This window comes from Lonchura striata, chromosome 15, assembly GCF_046129695.1.
Source record: "Lonchura striata isolate bLonStr1 chromosome 15, bLonStr1.mat, whole genome shotgun sequence".
NCBI lineage: Eukaryota > Metazoa > Chordata > Aves > Passeriformes > Estrildidae > Lonchura > Lonchura striata.
In genome coordinates, this window is record NC_134617.1 from 5,176,598 (window position 1) to 5,190,373 (window position 13,776).

General features: G+C 51.9%; 1 protein-coding gene and 1 long non-coding RNA gene across 3 annotated transcripts in view; both read right to left on the bottom strand.

Annotated features, from left to right (window-relative positions):
- Positions 1–8,913, bottom strand: part of LARP1 (La ribonucleoprotein 1, translational regulator) — a 45,406-nt gene extending 36,493 nt beyond the window's left edge. For both annotated transcript variants that reach the window (XM_021552108.3, XM_021552107.3), the window contains exon 1: positions 8,492–8,913. In XM_021552108.3, the coding sequence (XP_021407783.1) occupies positions 8,492–8,834 (343 nt within the window). In that variant the 5' untranslated portion in view covers positions 8,835–8,913. The remainder of the gene's footprint in view (positions 1–8,491) is intronic.
- A 968-nt stretch (positions 8,914–9,881) lies between these two features.
- Positions 9,882–11,300, bottom strand: LOC110482767 (uncharacterized). The gene is made up of 2 exons (XR_002467453.3): positions 11,052–11,300; positions 9,882–10,112 (listed from the first exon to the last, which is right to left on the bottom strand). It is a non-coding gene; the product is annotated as an uncharacterized LOC110482767 (long non-coding RNA).
- Positions 11,301–13,776: the final 2,476 nt, after the last annotated feature.

A 13,776-nucleotide genomic window follows, 5' to 3' on the forward strand; every position in this document is an offset into this window, starting at 1 on the left:
ACCAAAACACAAAAACCCCCAAAAAGCCAGCAACAGTGAGCTTGTAGAGACTGGGAAACCAAAAGAAAAGTCCCCTTTTTGTTCAGCTTAGTGAAAGACCCTCTGAAGTGGCAGAGGATTTCTGAGCACTCAGAAGATGCATGGAGATCATAGCTGGTATTCCCCTGAGCTCTCAAGGATGAGCTGGGAGTTGGGAAGTGAAATTCAATATGATTACAGTGAAATCTCATGCTTTGTCACCTGAGCACATGGTGGAGACACCTCCGTGATTCGCTCTTCTCTATTGCTGGGTGGAACCTTGCACACAAATCCCATCACTCTTCTGTTTCAGTCACAGAAAAAACCTGATCACATTTTTGGGATGCGCTTCTCCACATTTCCTGGTACTACAGACACATCATTTCTCAGCATCACACATACTGGTGTCTCTCCTTACACTTAATTCTTCATTCTGTTTTTCCCCTCTACTTTTCCCCTTCACACAGCCTTGCAGCTGACCTGCCAACCTCAGCCCACCTGGAGGTAACAGAGCTATGGTAAAGTGCTTCAGTCACTCCTTTAGGTGTCTCTTTTTGTGCTGAATGAGGCCAAGAGAATTGCTTTTTGTTATTGTGGTTGTCTTTATTTTCAGTAGGCTCGTTCTGTGAGGTCAGGAGAGCTGACACAGACTTTTTACTACTTGCAAGTGTAACCTTTCCAGTTACAGCAAAGGCATAAAAATTGCAGAGAATCCTAAGGGTCCTGCAGGAATAAACTCAGTGCTTCTTTAGCAAGATAAAATAATAAAAAAAAAGGAAGATGTGACCTTGGAGAATCCAAAGAAATTAATTTCCTGTAGTTTAAGTGAAAGCTGGCTTATCAAACATTTGAGTGTTTTTTATTAGCTGCGAGTTCTCACTATTTTATTCTGTCACTAGCTTCATCATCTGCAAATGTGCAAACCAGACAGTTTGGTAGCTAAGACTTGGTAAAATAATCACTCATTTACATCACTGACCAGAAGCTTTCAAAAGCACAGTCATAAAGAAAAACAAAATAAAGGCTGTGTGATTTAGTGTGAAGGCTGAATATGTATCACTGAATATGTATCTACTTTAAAGACAGTGCTCAGTATTTAGTAGCATACCCACCTCTAAGTTACCAGGCAGGTAAAACACCAATCTCCCCACACACCTTTTCTCTTACTTTCCCATCAACAAAACTCTACCCTTTCCTCATTTTTGTGGTTTTTCCAATTTCATACTTGTTTCCCCACATATTCAGCCAGGAAAAAAAAACTCACCTCTTCTCTCAGTTTTTTTCACACTCCTTAAAAACTACCTTATGCAGCCCTGAAAACCCCTGTTCTCTCCATGCATTCACACTGCAGGCGAGTTAAAGAAGTCAGATGACTGGCAGGAAAGGAGAAGCAGTAAGAATCCCCCCGGCGCAGCCGTGCCCTGCAGACTGCAGAGTCACTCTGCAGGAGCTGCACACGCCGCCGCTCAGCTGGAAAAACTCAGCTGGCAAAACGTGCTGAGCGCTGTGCCCAGACAGGCTCCGAGCTGTGCCCCCACCCCCGTGCCAGGGAGAGCGGGGCAGCCGCCGTGTCCCACCTGCCGGACCCAGCTCGGGCTCACACAGGTCCTCCCCCAGCAGGAAGGACACACAGCACATTTCCGCCCCGTCCAGCTTCTCAGTCCTGCTTTAACTCTGCCTCGTGTGTCAAGGACGTGTGAGGTTCACAAGCCTGCCCCAGCTGAGCCCCCATTTCTCCCGGCTGCCACGGTCACCAAGGGATCACAGCAGAGCTGACAGAGATCAAACGAGTGACACTGAGGAGCACCAGAGATGCTTCTCCTCCAACATCTTCCTCGTGGGGCAGGGATGCCTCTCCTGGGCCCCATCAGCGGCCAGGGCTGCTCTGGGGAGCAAGTTGGGAGTGGAGAGCAGCACCTGCTAGAGCAGCAGGTTGCAGACCTGTTCCCAGCCACTTCAAGGGGTGTCCAGCAGGAAGCAAATGTGCTCCCCAGGAGCACAGGTCAGGGCACGCTGTGCCTGCCAGCACGCTGTGAGTGTCACACGTACTCTGGAGGAACCAGAGAAACATTTTCTAGATCAAAAGAGCAAAGGGCATTTGTGTCACCTCTGAATGTCACCACAATTGGATTGAGTGGCATCACACCAACAACCACTCTCTTTGACCACTTCTTAAGGAAATTAAGGTTTCCACCTGGCTTGCTGTGACAGAGCACCCAACCCAGCCAGGGCCACCATGGTCATTTCCAACACACCATCAGTCTGCAGCAGAGAACTCTACCAAACTTTATGGTTTGTCACCACACAAAGGAACAAAGGACTCAAACCCACAACATAAAAATAAAATCACAACCATGCAGAGCACTGAACCCTGCTGCATGTTCCCCTACAGCCCTGAAACACAGCCCTGGAAGTGTCAAGGGAAGCTTCTGGTCCAAGTCAGCTTTGCTCCAGAAGGACAGTGAAGGTAACTCACTGATAAAGCAGGTATTAGATCAGCCAGTTCCCAGCCTTTCCTCCCTTCTCCTTGCATGTCTCAGCAGAACACCCCCCAGCACATGTGGCTTTAATGCTGCAGGAAGAGCTCTTGATCCTGGCAATACCCACAGCGAGTGTCAGATCAACACTGGGCAGAATGACCCGCTAAGGATGGCTCCAGCAGCTCAACCAGCACCATCAGCCTGTGCAACACTGAACCCAGCAGAGCCACAACACATCACACACCAGTTTGCTCGGGAAAGGCAATCCACCCCCCCCACACAAACTTAAATGTGTGCTCTGATAGAGGAAAGTTCAATTAAGAGGATCTTCTGGGAACCTCCAATTACAGGATGAGCCTCCCTTTAGAAACATGTTGATACTTGACCACAGTTTCCACAACCTTTCCCAAAAACAAAAGTTTATCTTGCACAGCATTAGAATTGCTATCAGCAAACCTATTTCCACCAAATGCCTCGTGCCAGTTTTTGTTCCATAGCTGTGCAACATTCATGTGCACACCCACTACTCTGTTTGCCAAGCAATCCAACCCGACCCCAACCCAAAATTTTCCCCACACAGAAGTCTGGTAATTTATTCATTCAAGGCCAAATTAAGTTGCCATTTGTTCTGGTCACCCATTAGCATTACCTAAATACGCAAATAGCTAAGTTCTCCCAGGACTGCACCAGCTTCTTTGAAAGCCTTATTTTCCCTTTCCTCTGACCTCAAGTTGTGCAGCTGCATCATCTGATACAAGATATTCAGATTAACCAGTTATTTCAATGCAAGGAGATAAGTCTCCCAGCTCCATTCAGATCTCACTTACAAGGACCTGGACCTGCAGAATGAGTGGAACCAAAGACCAATTTCAAGTGAGGAAAGGAAGAAATGCAGAGCTGGCCATGCCAGAGACCACAGAGTGGATCCAGAGATCCACCCAGAGCTTTAGCCAACCCCAGGAGACAACTTCTTGGCCATGAAAAGCTCCACCTAGACAGCACTATTACCATGGGAGAGCTCAGCCGGTATCACCAAGGTTGCATCACCTCTTTCCCCAAGCTCCCTGTGTACACAGCAAGCCAGGGATTTGTCAGAGCCAGCAGTGTGGAGACTCAGGCCCTTGGTAGGAAGTTAGCAAAGGCTTCAATAATGCTAAGATGACCAAAGGATAAGTAACATATTAAATACCATAAGGTAAATGTGTATTGCGGTTGGGAATGAACAAAGCTCCTCTGACCCAACTGGACCTAGGGAAAGAGCACCTGTAATAACTGTGAGGGTTAAAATGTTCAGTCTGATCTCAACAGCAAGAACAGCTTCCTACTAAAATGCCCATTCCTTATTTTGCCAAACAATCACAACCACAGAGATGGTGTTGGAGATTCATTATAGTCTCAAGTATGTAAAGAGCAACCTAATTCTATCCAAGTCTGCAATTGGCATTGTCCTGAAGATAATTTCACACTGTTCAAGCACAGTAAAAAGATCCAGTGTCATAATTTGGAAGGGAGAGCAGAGCATTGCACCCCAGTGCCCCCATTTCCAGTCCTGCTTTCTGGATTCAATTTGTCTTCACATTGGAATGAAGTCCCTCTGCTGCCCCAGTCGTGGTGGAAATCTCCATGGCACAATGAGCAATATGAAAGTTTAAAAGAAGAGCTGTGAGGGTAAGGAGATGGCTGGAGAGAATCCTTCAGCCACGCCTTGGACCTGGCAATCTGGAACTGGAGGTCGCAGCAGAAGCAGGCGCTGAAGCCCAGCAAGCAGGGCCAGTGAGTCAGCTCCCAGGAGCTGTGCTGCATTCCCCAGCCTTCTCTGCCCGAAACAAACAGTGCAGAACAGGGCAAAGGTCCAGCACAAAGCTGAAGGGCAAAGGTATGTGGGGGAGGGAAAACACTAAGCCTCACGGTTTTTTTTGGAGCAACAAGTTCCAGTTGCCTTCATCCTCCCCAATAAGATGGGAAGAGTTACTCAAACGTTGAGTTGTGGGATTGAACAAAAACAGGAGTTTGGAGAGAAAACTTGGGGTGGTGGAAGGGAGACCTCCTGCTGCGATAGCAGCTCTGCTGCAACAGCCAGAAGAGCTCCACAACTACATGCCACGACAGAGTGAGAATTGCCCAACACTTTGGAAATAGGTGTGTGCAGGACTACCAAGCTAGATACCTGAGCAAGCAGATGTGTGTGTCTACTCTGAATACGAAGAAATGCCAATGGTAAAGCAAGCTTCCCATCCATCTTATCTCCTGTACTGAAGGCTGATTTCAAGGAAAGCCCTATGGGGAGTTAGTCAGCAAGGGGTGAGATGCTAATGAATCTTCCTTCCCTTGCCTTCTCGTAAGTACCGGTAGCCAAGTCAGACTCTGCTCAGGCATAAAGCAACATGCACTCTCAACAATAGCTCACCCCTGGTGCTTGCTGCTAGCAACTAAGGTGTGCCTTCTTGAAAGTACTGCTTATCCACCCAGCACGTTTGCCAAACAGCATGCAGGAAACTCTACTCAAGAAATCAAAGCACCTCCTGCATCTCCACTAGGAAATACACCTCTTCCCCTGGCCAAGAACTTACAAGGAGAATTTTAAAAGTTAGCCCAGGCAAAGCTCAGCAATTGCAGTGCCAGTCATTAAAACCTGCATGTTCTTACTTCCAAGATGTAAATGGCTTTAAAAATAAAGAAGTGCCAAGTGCCTTGATGCAACATTTCTTGAAATGCATCCAGCAGGTTTTCAAAACGGGGTGCTGTTAACACCTGTCCACACCAATGCTTGCATCAGCATCAGCCCTGGTGCAGGGCACAGCGGAGGAGTACAACATGTTCCAGAAGGTCGAGCTGTTTTAACTGCAAGCCACACTTCTCATCTACAGAAGAACTGAAGAAAACACTTTGAATTTGGTTTATAGCCAGTAGTGCAAAGCTGGTTTTGCCAGAAAACGTTTCCTTCACTACTACAGACACACATACACTACCATCATGTGTCAGTCAGGCTGCTGGCTGCATTTATTTACATGATAAGAAGAGAACATGTAATAATGAGGGCATGGTCACACAGACCTTGCTACTAGATCATTAGAGAGTAAAAACGAGGCATCATTACAGTTCTGCAGTGTCCCTCACAAGCAGTCAGCAGTGTCAAGTACAAGCCCTTGCCACACAGGACAGGACCATGTGTACTCAGGACTCAAAGGATCCCCCTTCTCCCCTGACAGGAACACACAGGAATTAAAAGGTAATGTGCATCTTGTCAAGAAACCATGAAAATTTTCTGGTGTGCCGCTCCAGAAGAACCTCAGCAGTATCACTGACATCTAACTCGACCTAATGGTTGCCCCACTTACTGCCAAAGCCGTTGTGCTTTTGGGAGGTTAAGAAGCAAGAAGAGGCTTCACTTCAAGAGTCCTCCTTCCTGAAAAAGCAGAAATGTTTGCTCGAACATCCCATTATATTACAGCCTTCACTGCCAACTTTGAGCATAAAAATACTGCAGCAGGTAGGCATGGCACAAACTTCTAAAGGTAAATCCTAATCCATGAGAAAACGATCCTGTTCTTCAGTCCCTGTGTCAGGCCCCAAATGCACTCAACTAGCCCAGCAGTGGCGAGTCAAACAGTTCAAAACAAGCTGGTATTTCGACCACCTGGAGGTGGTGTTAAGCTCTTCCCTATCCATAGTCCAACATGGACAGCAGAAACCCACCAAGATCTTGCAGGCAGCTGTTTTCCCTGAGCTCAATGCTTTTATTTTTCAAGCACCAATGCCAACGCAGGCCATTGCAGAATGCAGGGACACCTAAGGAGAAGGTCTTGTCCATTAAATCTGCTCTGTGGGTCTATAATTAATATAATCATTATAAAAAAATTAGGGCTTTCAAAGCCTGTAAAACAAGTCACAGAAGGATCCCTTTATCTTTACAGGCCTGTCTTCACTACGCTCTCTGGTCTCCTCACTACCTCTGGTGGATCAGGGCTGCAAACATTTAGTATCTCCAGCACACAAGCATTGCACTGGGAACACTGCTGGATTATGAGCAAAGGCCTTGTTAAGCTCTGCTAAAAACCCAAAGACTTACAGTAGTGACTTTCCAGAGTTCAGAAGCTCTCAATTCACTTCAAGCATAGAAAAAGAGTGGCTTTCCTTGGGTCATCCTCCTGGAGGTCACTACAACATCACAACAGGGCAACTCACCTTACCAACCGATTCTTTCACACAAATTCACGCTCCAGATCTTTTTTGTCAAGTGTCTGCCAAAACAAATCCTCCACCCAATGGAATGAAGACACAGTATGAGCCTGCAAACTCTACAAGAAGGCACCTGGGTGCAGGGCTGCCAGGCAAGGTCAGCTGCCAGCCTGCCTCTCGTGGGAGCTCACCAGCAGTGTTTATTTTACACGTTTTCTCTTCTGCTAATGAACACGCAGCAAAAGAAACAATGGCCCAAGAGAGGAGAAGCAGGCAGCAGCACTGGGGGCACTGCTGGAACCAGTTGCTGCCACCAAGCGTCCCAGAACACACCACTAACAAATTCAATTTTTAAACACCTCTGGGAATACAGAGACAACTGTGCTGGGCCCAAGGACAATTTTGAGCGCTGCCGCATTACTCCCTTACCCTACAACTGCGTGGACACGCTAATGACACAGCCTCACTCTCTCCCTCAAATAATCATCCCAGGAGTTGCAAAGGCCCCCTGCTTGTGTTGGGCAGCTGCATCGTTGCTGCTGACTCTGACAAATCACACACGTTTGCAACGGATGAGGCTGGTAATGAATCTGGGCACTCTTTACACAGGAGACTCAAACAGGAACACTCAACCTTGCAGTTTTGCGTTTTTTTGGTTTATTTCTCGGGATCGTTATCTCAGAAGTCATCACAATAGAGTGTAACCTTCACACAAAGGAGCGATGTGACCAGTTTTGTGTCATAACGCACGAGGTGAATGCAAACACCAACGCTACCCTGGATTTCCTTAAGCTTTGCTTATGTCCATGACTACAACGACAAACCAAACAATCCAAACACAGACTTCTACCTGGCACGATTAACTTGTCCTCTTAACTTCCAATTAAGATGACAGCTTTCCAGGTAGAAATTGCAGAGCTGTCCATCTCCCAAAGATCAATAACTCGGATGAATCACCATGCTAGGTAGTAACAGTTCTTACAAAACACTGGCATGTACAGTAATTGGGAATCTGACGGCACATATGGCAGCGTGATTTCAGAGCTAACAGAGACAGGTAGAAAAAGATTAAGTCTTTCCCAAACAAGACGCTTAGTGAAAACTTCTGCGGTTTTCCCCTACTCCCGATTCACTTGAAGCAGGTACGAGAGGAGCGCAACACCCATCCCGACAGGCGAGGAAATGGTGTTCTGCAGCTTCAGCCTTTGCTGACGACAGCAGCGGGTTCCAAGCGCGATTTGGACAGCGCAGCCCCTCCGCTTCCCTTTTCGGGGACCCCCGTTCTGCGCCGCGCCCGCAGCCCGGGGCAGCGCCCGCGCCGGGCAGAGCGGCGCTCGCCGCGGCCCCGCCGCCATGAGTCGGCAGAGAAAGGCGGCGCGGCCTGCGCGGGGAGCCGCGGCCGCGCACACGTGGGCAGCGCAGGCCGCGGCCCGGGCCAGGCCCCCGCGGGGGCGGCGGGGCCGCGCTCCCGGGGGAGCCGCACGCCGGGAACCGACCACGTTGCCGGCGCTGCTGCGGCGGAATGCCGGGAGCGGGAGGGGAGGGGGGGCCGCGTGTCCGCCGCCGGGCCCGCCCGCCACCACCACCGCCGCCGCCGGGCCGCCGGCCCCTCCGCCCGCCGCCGCATGGCCGGGCCGCGCTGCTCCCCCCGCCTCGTGGCCGCGGCCGCGCCGCCGCCCCCCCGCCCCGCCGGGCCCCGCAGGCCGCGGGCGCGGCCCCACGCCGCGTGTGCCGCATGGCGCGGCCGCCCGGGGCGCGGTCGGCGGCGCGGCCGGGCCCCCCCGCCCCGCTCCCGGCGACCCCCGAGCACCCACCGGGAGGCGACTGCCCGTTCACGGCCGGCGCGTTCTTCGTCCAGGGGTTCACCTTGGGCGGCGGGGCCTCGATGAACTCCCGGCGCCCCGCGCCGCCCGCCTCGCCGCCGTCCTCCGCCTCGCCGCCGGCCCTCAGCAGGCTCTCCTTCTCCTGGTTGTTGCTCTCCTCCTTCTGCTGCTTGGCGCTGGGCGGCCTCGGCGCCGCCGGCCCGCCGTCGGGGCCCATGGGCGGCTCGCCCTTCTCCCGGCCGCCGTCCTGCGGCGGCTTCAGCACCAGGGCGCGCTCCTCGGCGGGCAGCAGCGGGGCCGTGCCGGGCAGCAGCGCCTCCACCTGCGTCGCCATCTGCGCGCCCCCGAGCCCCGCCGGGAACCCCCCGACCCCGGTGCCGCCGCAATATGGAGCCGCGCGGGGACCACGCGACTGCCGCGGGGGCGCGCACCGCCCGCCCGTGCGCGCCGCCGGCGAGGGGAGGGGCGGCGCGGGGCGCGCCCCCGCGGGGCGGCCGGCGGCGCGCACGGGCCTGATGCAACGCCCGGCTGGGCCGGGCTTGAGGGAGGGAACCGGGGGGTTTAAAGCGCTCCGGCCCCTTCCCGACAGCCCGGACCCGCCGCCCGGCTCGGAGAGGCCGCGTTGGGGCCGGGGGAACCGCTGCCGGCTCGGGGAGTACGGGAACGGACGCGCCGGTGGAGCCCCCGAGCCCCGGCCGGCATCAGCCCGGAGCCGAGGGGTAGGGATGCTCTCGGTCACCCACGCCTGGGGATAACGTGGTTGGAAAGTGCAGCAAGGGACTCGGTGCGTGTCCTGGGGAATCACGGAACCACAGAAACGGCCGGGTTGGGCCGGCTGGTCCCACCTCTCTGTAAAAACAGGGGTTGTCCCAGAGCACATGGCACAGGATTGGCATCCGGACGGTTCTTGATCATCACCAGTGAGGGAGACCCCGCAGCCTCTCTACTCTCTGTTCCAGTGCGGGTCACTGCACAGTAAATAAGTTCTTCTTTATATCCAGGTGGAATTTCCTGTGCATCAATTTTTGCCTATTGCATGTGTCCTATTGCTCAGTACCACCGAAAAGAGCCCTGCTCCATGTGCTTGGCTCCTCCCTTTAGATATTTATGCACATTGATGAGCGAGAGACCACTTCTCATCTCCTGTGCCCAGCAAAACCTTTGTTTGAATAGGCTAAAATATTTAATTGCTCTCTAGCTGATAGAATGTCACTTGCTCATCACCATCATTTAATATTCCTGGTATTTGTCCTCAATTCTTGCAGGCAGCAAGACAGCGACTGCAGACCGTGTGTGTTTGCGCACATGAATTATACACATTTAAAAGGCAGCTTGCACTGCCAATACCATTTAGCACAACCTGCCTAGTTCACAGCAGCCCTTACTTGATGCCTTTTTTATTAAATGCAAGCTTCTCCCAGCCTCTTTCCTCATCACAGCGAGCACACCACTCTGCTTCTGCCTGGAAAGGTTCATCTGGAAGTCCCAGCATGTCCTGCAGCCCCAGGGACACATCTATGCAATCCCTGCAGGAGACCCGTCAGCATGACAAGGCACTGAAGATGTAGCTGCCAGCTGCTGATGCGTGGAGAAGGATGAAAAGCTGATTTCACTGTTGGAAGGAAAGAAGAAAGTGAGAAACAAACATGAGCTCAGCACAACATTTGGAAGGGCAGCAGCATCATGGTGGATCCATAGAGGGAGTCCCAGGCTGTCAGGGATGCTCCACTGAGACCATCTCTGCTCTCTATGTGCCCTGGTACCCAAGCTCTTGGCTCAAAAAATACCCTCCTGTGCCACAGCCTTAGGGATCACCAGCAGTTATCCCAAATCATTCAATAATTTGGCCACTAAAATTCCAAAAGGAACTTTAAATATAACTTCAGAAGAGAGGCTTGCTGGCCTGGCTGGCTGAATACCTGAGCTGCAGTAACCCAAGCCACATCCTGTGCTCCTGTGCCCGGTCCCTGACATGCTGGGGGCTCCTCATGAGTGTGACTTGGAGCTGCACAGCTTCCAGCCATTCTCCCACCTACACCCTCTCTAGGAGCAGGTCCTGGCATGGGGAGCACAGCTGGGTGAGGAAGGTGGCTGCAGCCAGGGGACCTGCAGGCCGTTGGTGTCCCTCACCTGTCCCCCAGCCAGGGTGCAGAGTTCCAGCTCGCTCCCTGTGGGACGCTGCTCTGCTGCCACGTGAGCAGGAACGAGCCCGCGGTGGCCAAGAGCCAAACTGGCTCCAGAGCTGCCAGGCAGGAGGGAGCTGGATGAGTCTCACCCTCATGCAGTGCCCAGCCAGCCCAAACCCAGGCAGGTTTTCGGAGTTAGAAAATAAATGCATGAGCAAGGGTGAGGGGGGAAGAGAGGTGTCCGTACAAGTTTCTTGAATCAGCTATAGGGAGCATCACCTTGGCAGGTCAGCTCTCAAACACCCATCCATGGCCAGGGAAGCTGGGTGTGCACCACCTCCAGCTGCTGTAAACACGCTGGCCATGCCCAGCAAGCTCCGTGTGCTCCACTCCTCCCTTGGTGTCCTCACCTCTGCTGGACCCACCTTCCCCTGCTCTGCCCAGCGTCCACTTGGATATTCTGCTCCTCCCTCCAGGGGCTTGCTGAGAGGCAGCCAAGGAGTCTCCACATTTCTGCAGCACAATTCACTGGGAAGTAATCCATCTCTGCTTTCCCCAAATGCAACAAAAGCACCTGATTGGCATCCCCAGTCCTGCTTCTCTGCCTCATCCTTCACCCCAGATGTGTCCCTGTGCCTGCCCAGACCACATCAAGCAGCTCTGGGTGCTGCCTCCCGGCCCTGTGCTGGCCCTGCGCAGGCTCTGAGGAAGCAGTCTCCAGGGAAACTCCTCTGCTGAGCAGTGATTTGGGCAGGAGCTCCCCACCTCCCTTGCTCCCTGTACAACAGCTTATTTATTTCTCCCCGACTGAAGCGTGGCTTGCATATTTATCACAGACAGCCGGCTGCTTTGGTGCTGGCCTGGAGGTTTAAAGATGCTTTGACGGTGGCCATTAATGCCTCTGAGCATCTCTGGGTCTTGCTTGGCTGGAAAATCCCCAGCTTCATTTCTGCTGGTCTGGCAAGCTCACCTAGAGGCCCAACCTTCCCTTTGGGAACAGCTTTAGTTCAGTGGCCTGGAGCAAGGCCTGTGCATGGCGGAGCACAAAGCAGCCGATGTGACTGATATGCTCCTTAACTTCACTATCCTGTTTGGCTGGTAGCTCAGCCCCTTTCTCAGGTTCCACTTGCCTAATTTTGTCCAGCACTGTGGCCACGAGGTCACCGTTAAAAGAGTTTCTTTCCTACAGTTTCACCTTTGCTCTAGTCAGGTCCTGAGTGCTGCTCAGCATCTGCAGCACACTCCTGATCACACCTCCTTTCCCTGCATCCAGGGCTGTGCAGACCTCGCAGTCAGCTCAGATGTGATGTGTGCTTCCCAAGGGAATTTTCTTTTCCCAGCACCTCCAGACCAGTTTGCCTGCTGCCAGTGCTGGTCACGCTGTTCCCTGGTGAGATGCCCAAGCTTTACACGTGGATGGCAGAATATTAAGGCTCAGGCATCTTTAACGCTGTGCAAAAGAGGATTGTTCCAGGAAAGTCCAAGCTTCCTATCCTGAGTCATATGCTTTGACTTATTTATGTGGTTGTTATTGCTCCATGAACCCTGCCAGGCAGAAACATTGTCAGGGACAATGCACACAAGGTTGGGCTGACTTTCCTGCAGCAGCCCTGCAATGCTGCCCTCCAGCAAACCCAACTGCCCCTGAGGGATGTCAAAGTCCTGCTTCCAATGGACTTGCAAAAGCAGTCTGACCATCCAACTGCTGGTGCCCACAGGGAAAAGCTTTTCAAAGGACACCCACAGCTCATTCCTAGAAGAGAAGCGTCTTCGCTCTGAGAAGAGGATGGTATGTTGGTGCAGAACCATTCTCAGGACTCTGGGCCAACAGTTACAACCCTCACATTGAAATGGGAATTTTTAATTTCAGAAAACCTGACAGTTTCCCACTGAAAAATACTCAGCTTGCCCTGAAATTCTTCACCAGGGTAATCTGACCCCACCTTTTAAGTCTGGGTGATATTCTTTCCCACAAAACAGTGGAAGCCCAAATTCCCGTCCCAATTTGCTGTGCCATTGGTGAGTGGGGCTGAGGGCAGGCTGCCAGCAAATCCTTGTGACTCTGCCATGGCAAGTGCCTCCAACCAGCAGACACCTATTAGTGGCACATAGTGGCCATCACAAAGCACTTGAGTACTTTTAAAATTAAACACCCAAACCTTTTTTTCTACTACTCAAAATATCCACATTTCAACCTGCTTTAGCTCACAACCAGAAGAAAGTGCCCATTCCTGCAGGTTTCTGCCAAAGTGAGTGCCAACATCCCCCAGTTTAACCATATTTTAGCCTCTCCTTGCCCCATGTTTTTAACCCCAGAGCTTCCAACCCTGCTGTGGAGTGAGGGACCATGCACTAAAGCACAAAGCACAGCCAGAGCAGATATCTCAGCTCCTGCACTTCTGCTGCCAGGGCACAGGGGTGAGAACACACTGAGTGCTCCAGACAGCCCCATATCTATCTGCAGCCATGTGATCCAGAGAGATGGAAGACACTCCCTGGCTCTGAGATTAATTCACTTGGACCCTTCCAGCAAAGCATATGAAGGATCAGCGTGAAGAGTGAGCGCATTCCCACCAATAAGTAATTTTCAACCTGTGTAATAAAACAGCAGACACTAACGAGTTCCATTCCATCCCCATCAAAAAGTGCTTTCACTTAGCAGGGCTCCACAGCCCAGGGGCTTGGTGGGTTGGTGCTGCAGCCCAGCCAAAGGCACTGTGCTCTCAGGGCACTCTGCCACGCCTGGGGTAGGAACCAGCTCCCAAAGCTGCTGGCCCCTCGCTGCTTCCACCCCTGCTCTGCACGCTGGGATGTGGTGCTGCAGATGTGTTCATGTCTGAGAGTAGTGCACCCCATGGATTTTCCTGGTGCTAGGAAGTTAGATTGAAATGTGAGCAAATATCCTGTAATTAAAATCTGAAGCCTGTTATGCAGCTTTTGCATGTTTTTAATAAGTGGGTTGGAGGAGGGGATATCTAATGATATATAACTGCTTTTATCATCACAACTTTTCCCTCAAAGAGCCACACTTCTTGTAGAACTCCCCCAAAGCCAGTAAATAATCTTGACTGCTTGAGAAAAAATTCCCCATTTCCTAGTTATTGATGACATGGGCTTTGGAAAGCAATACCTCCTCTAGAACACAATTTC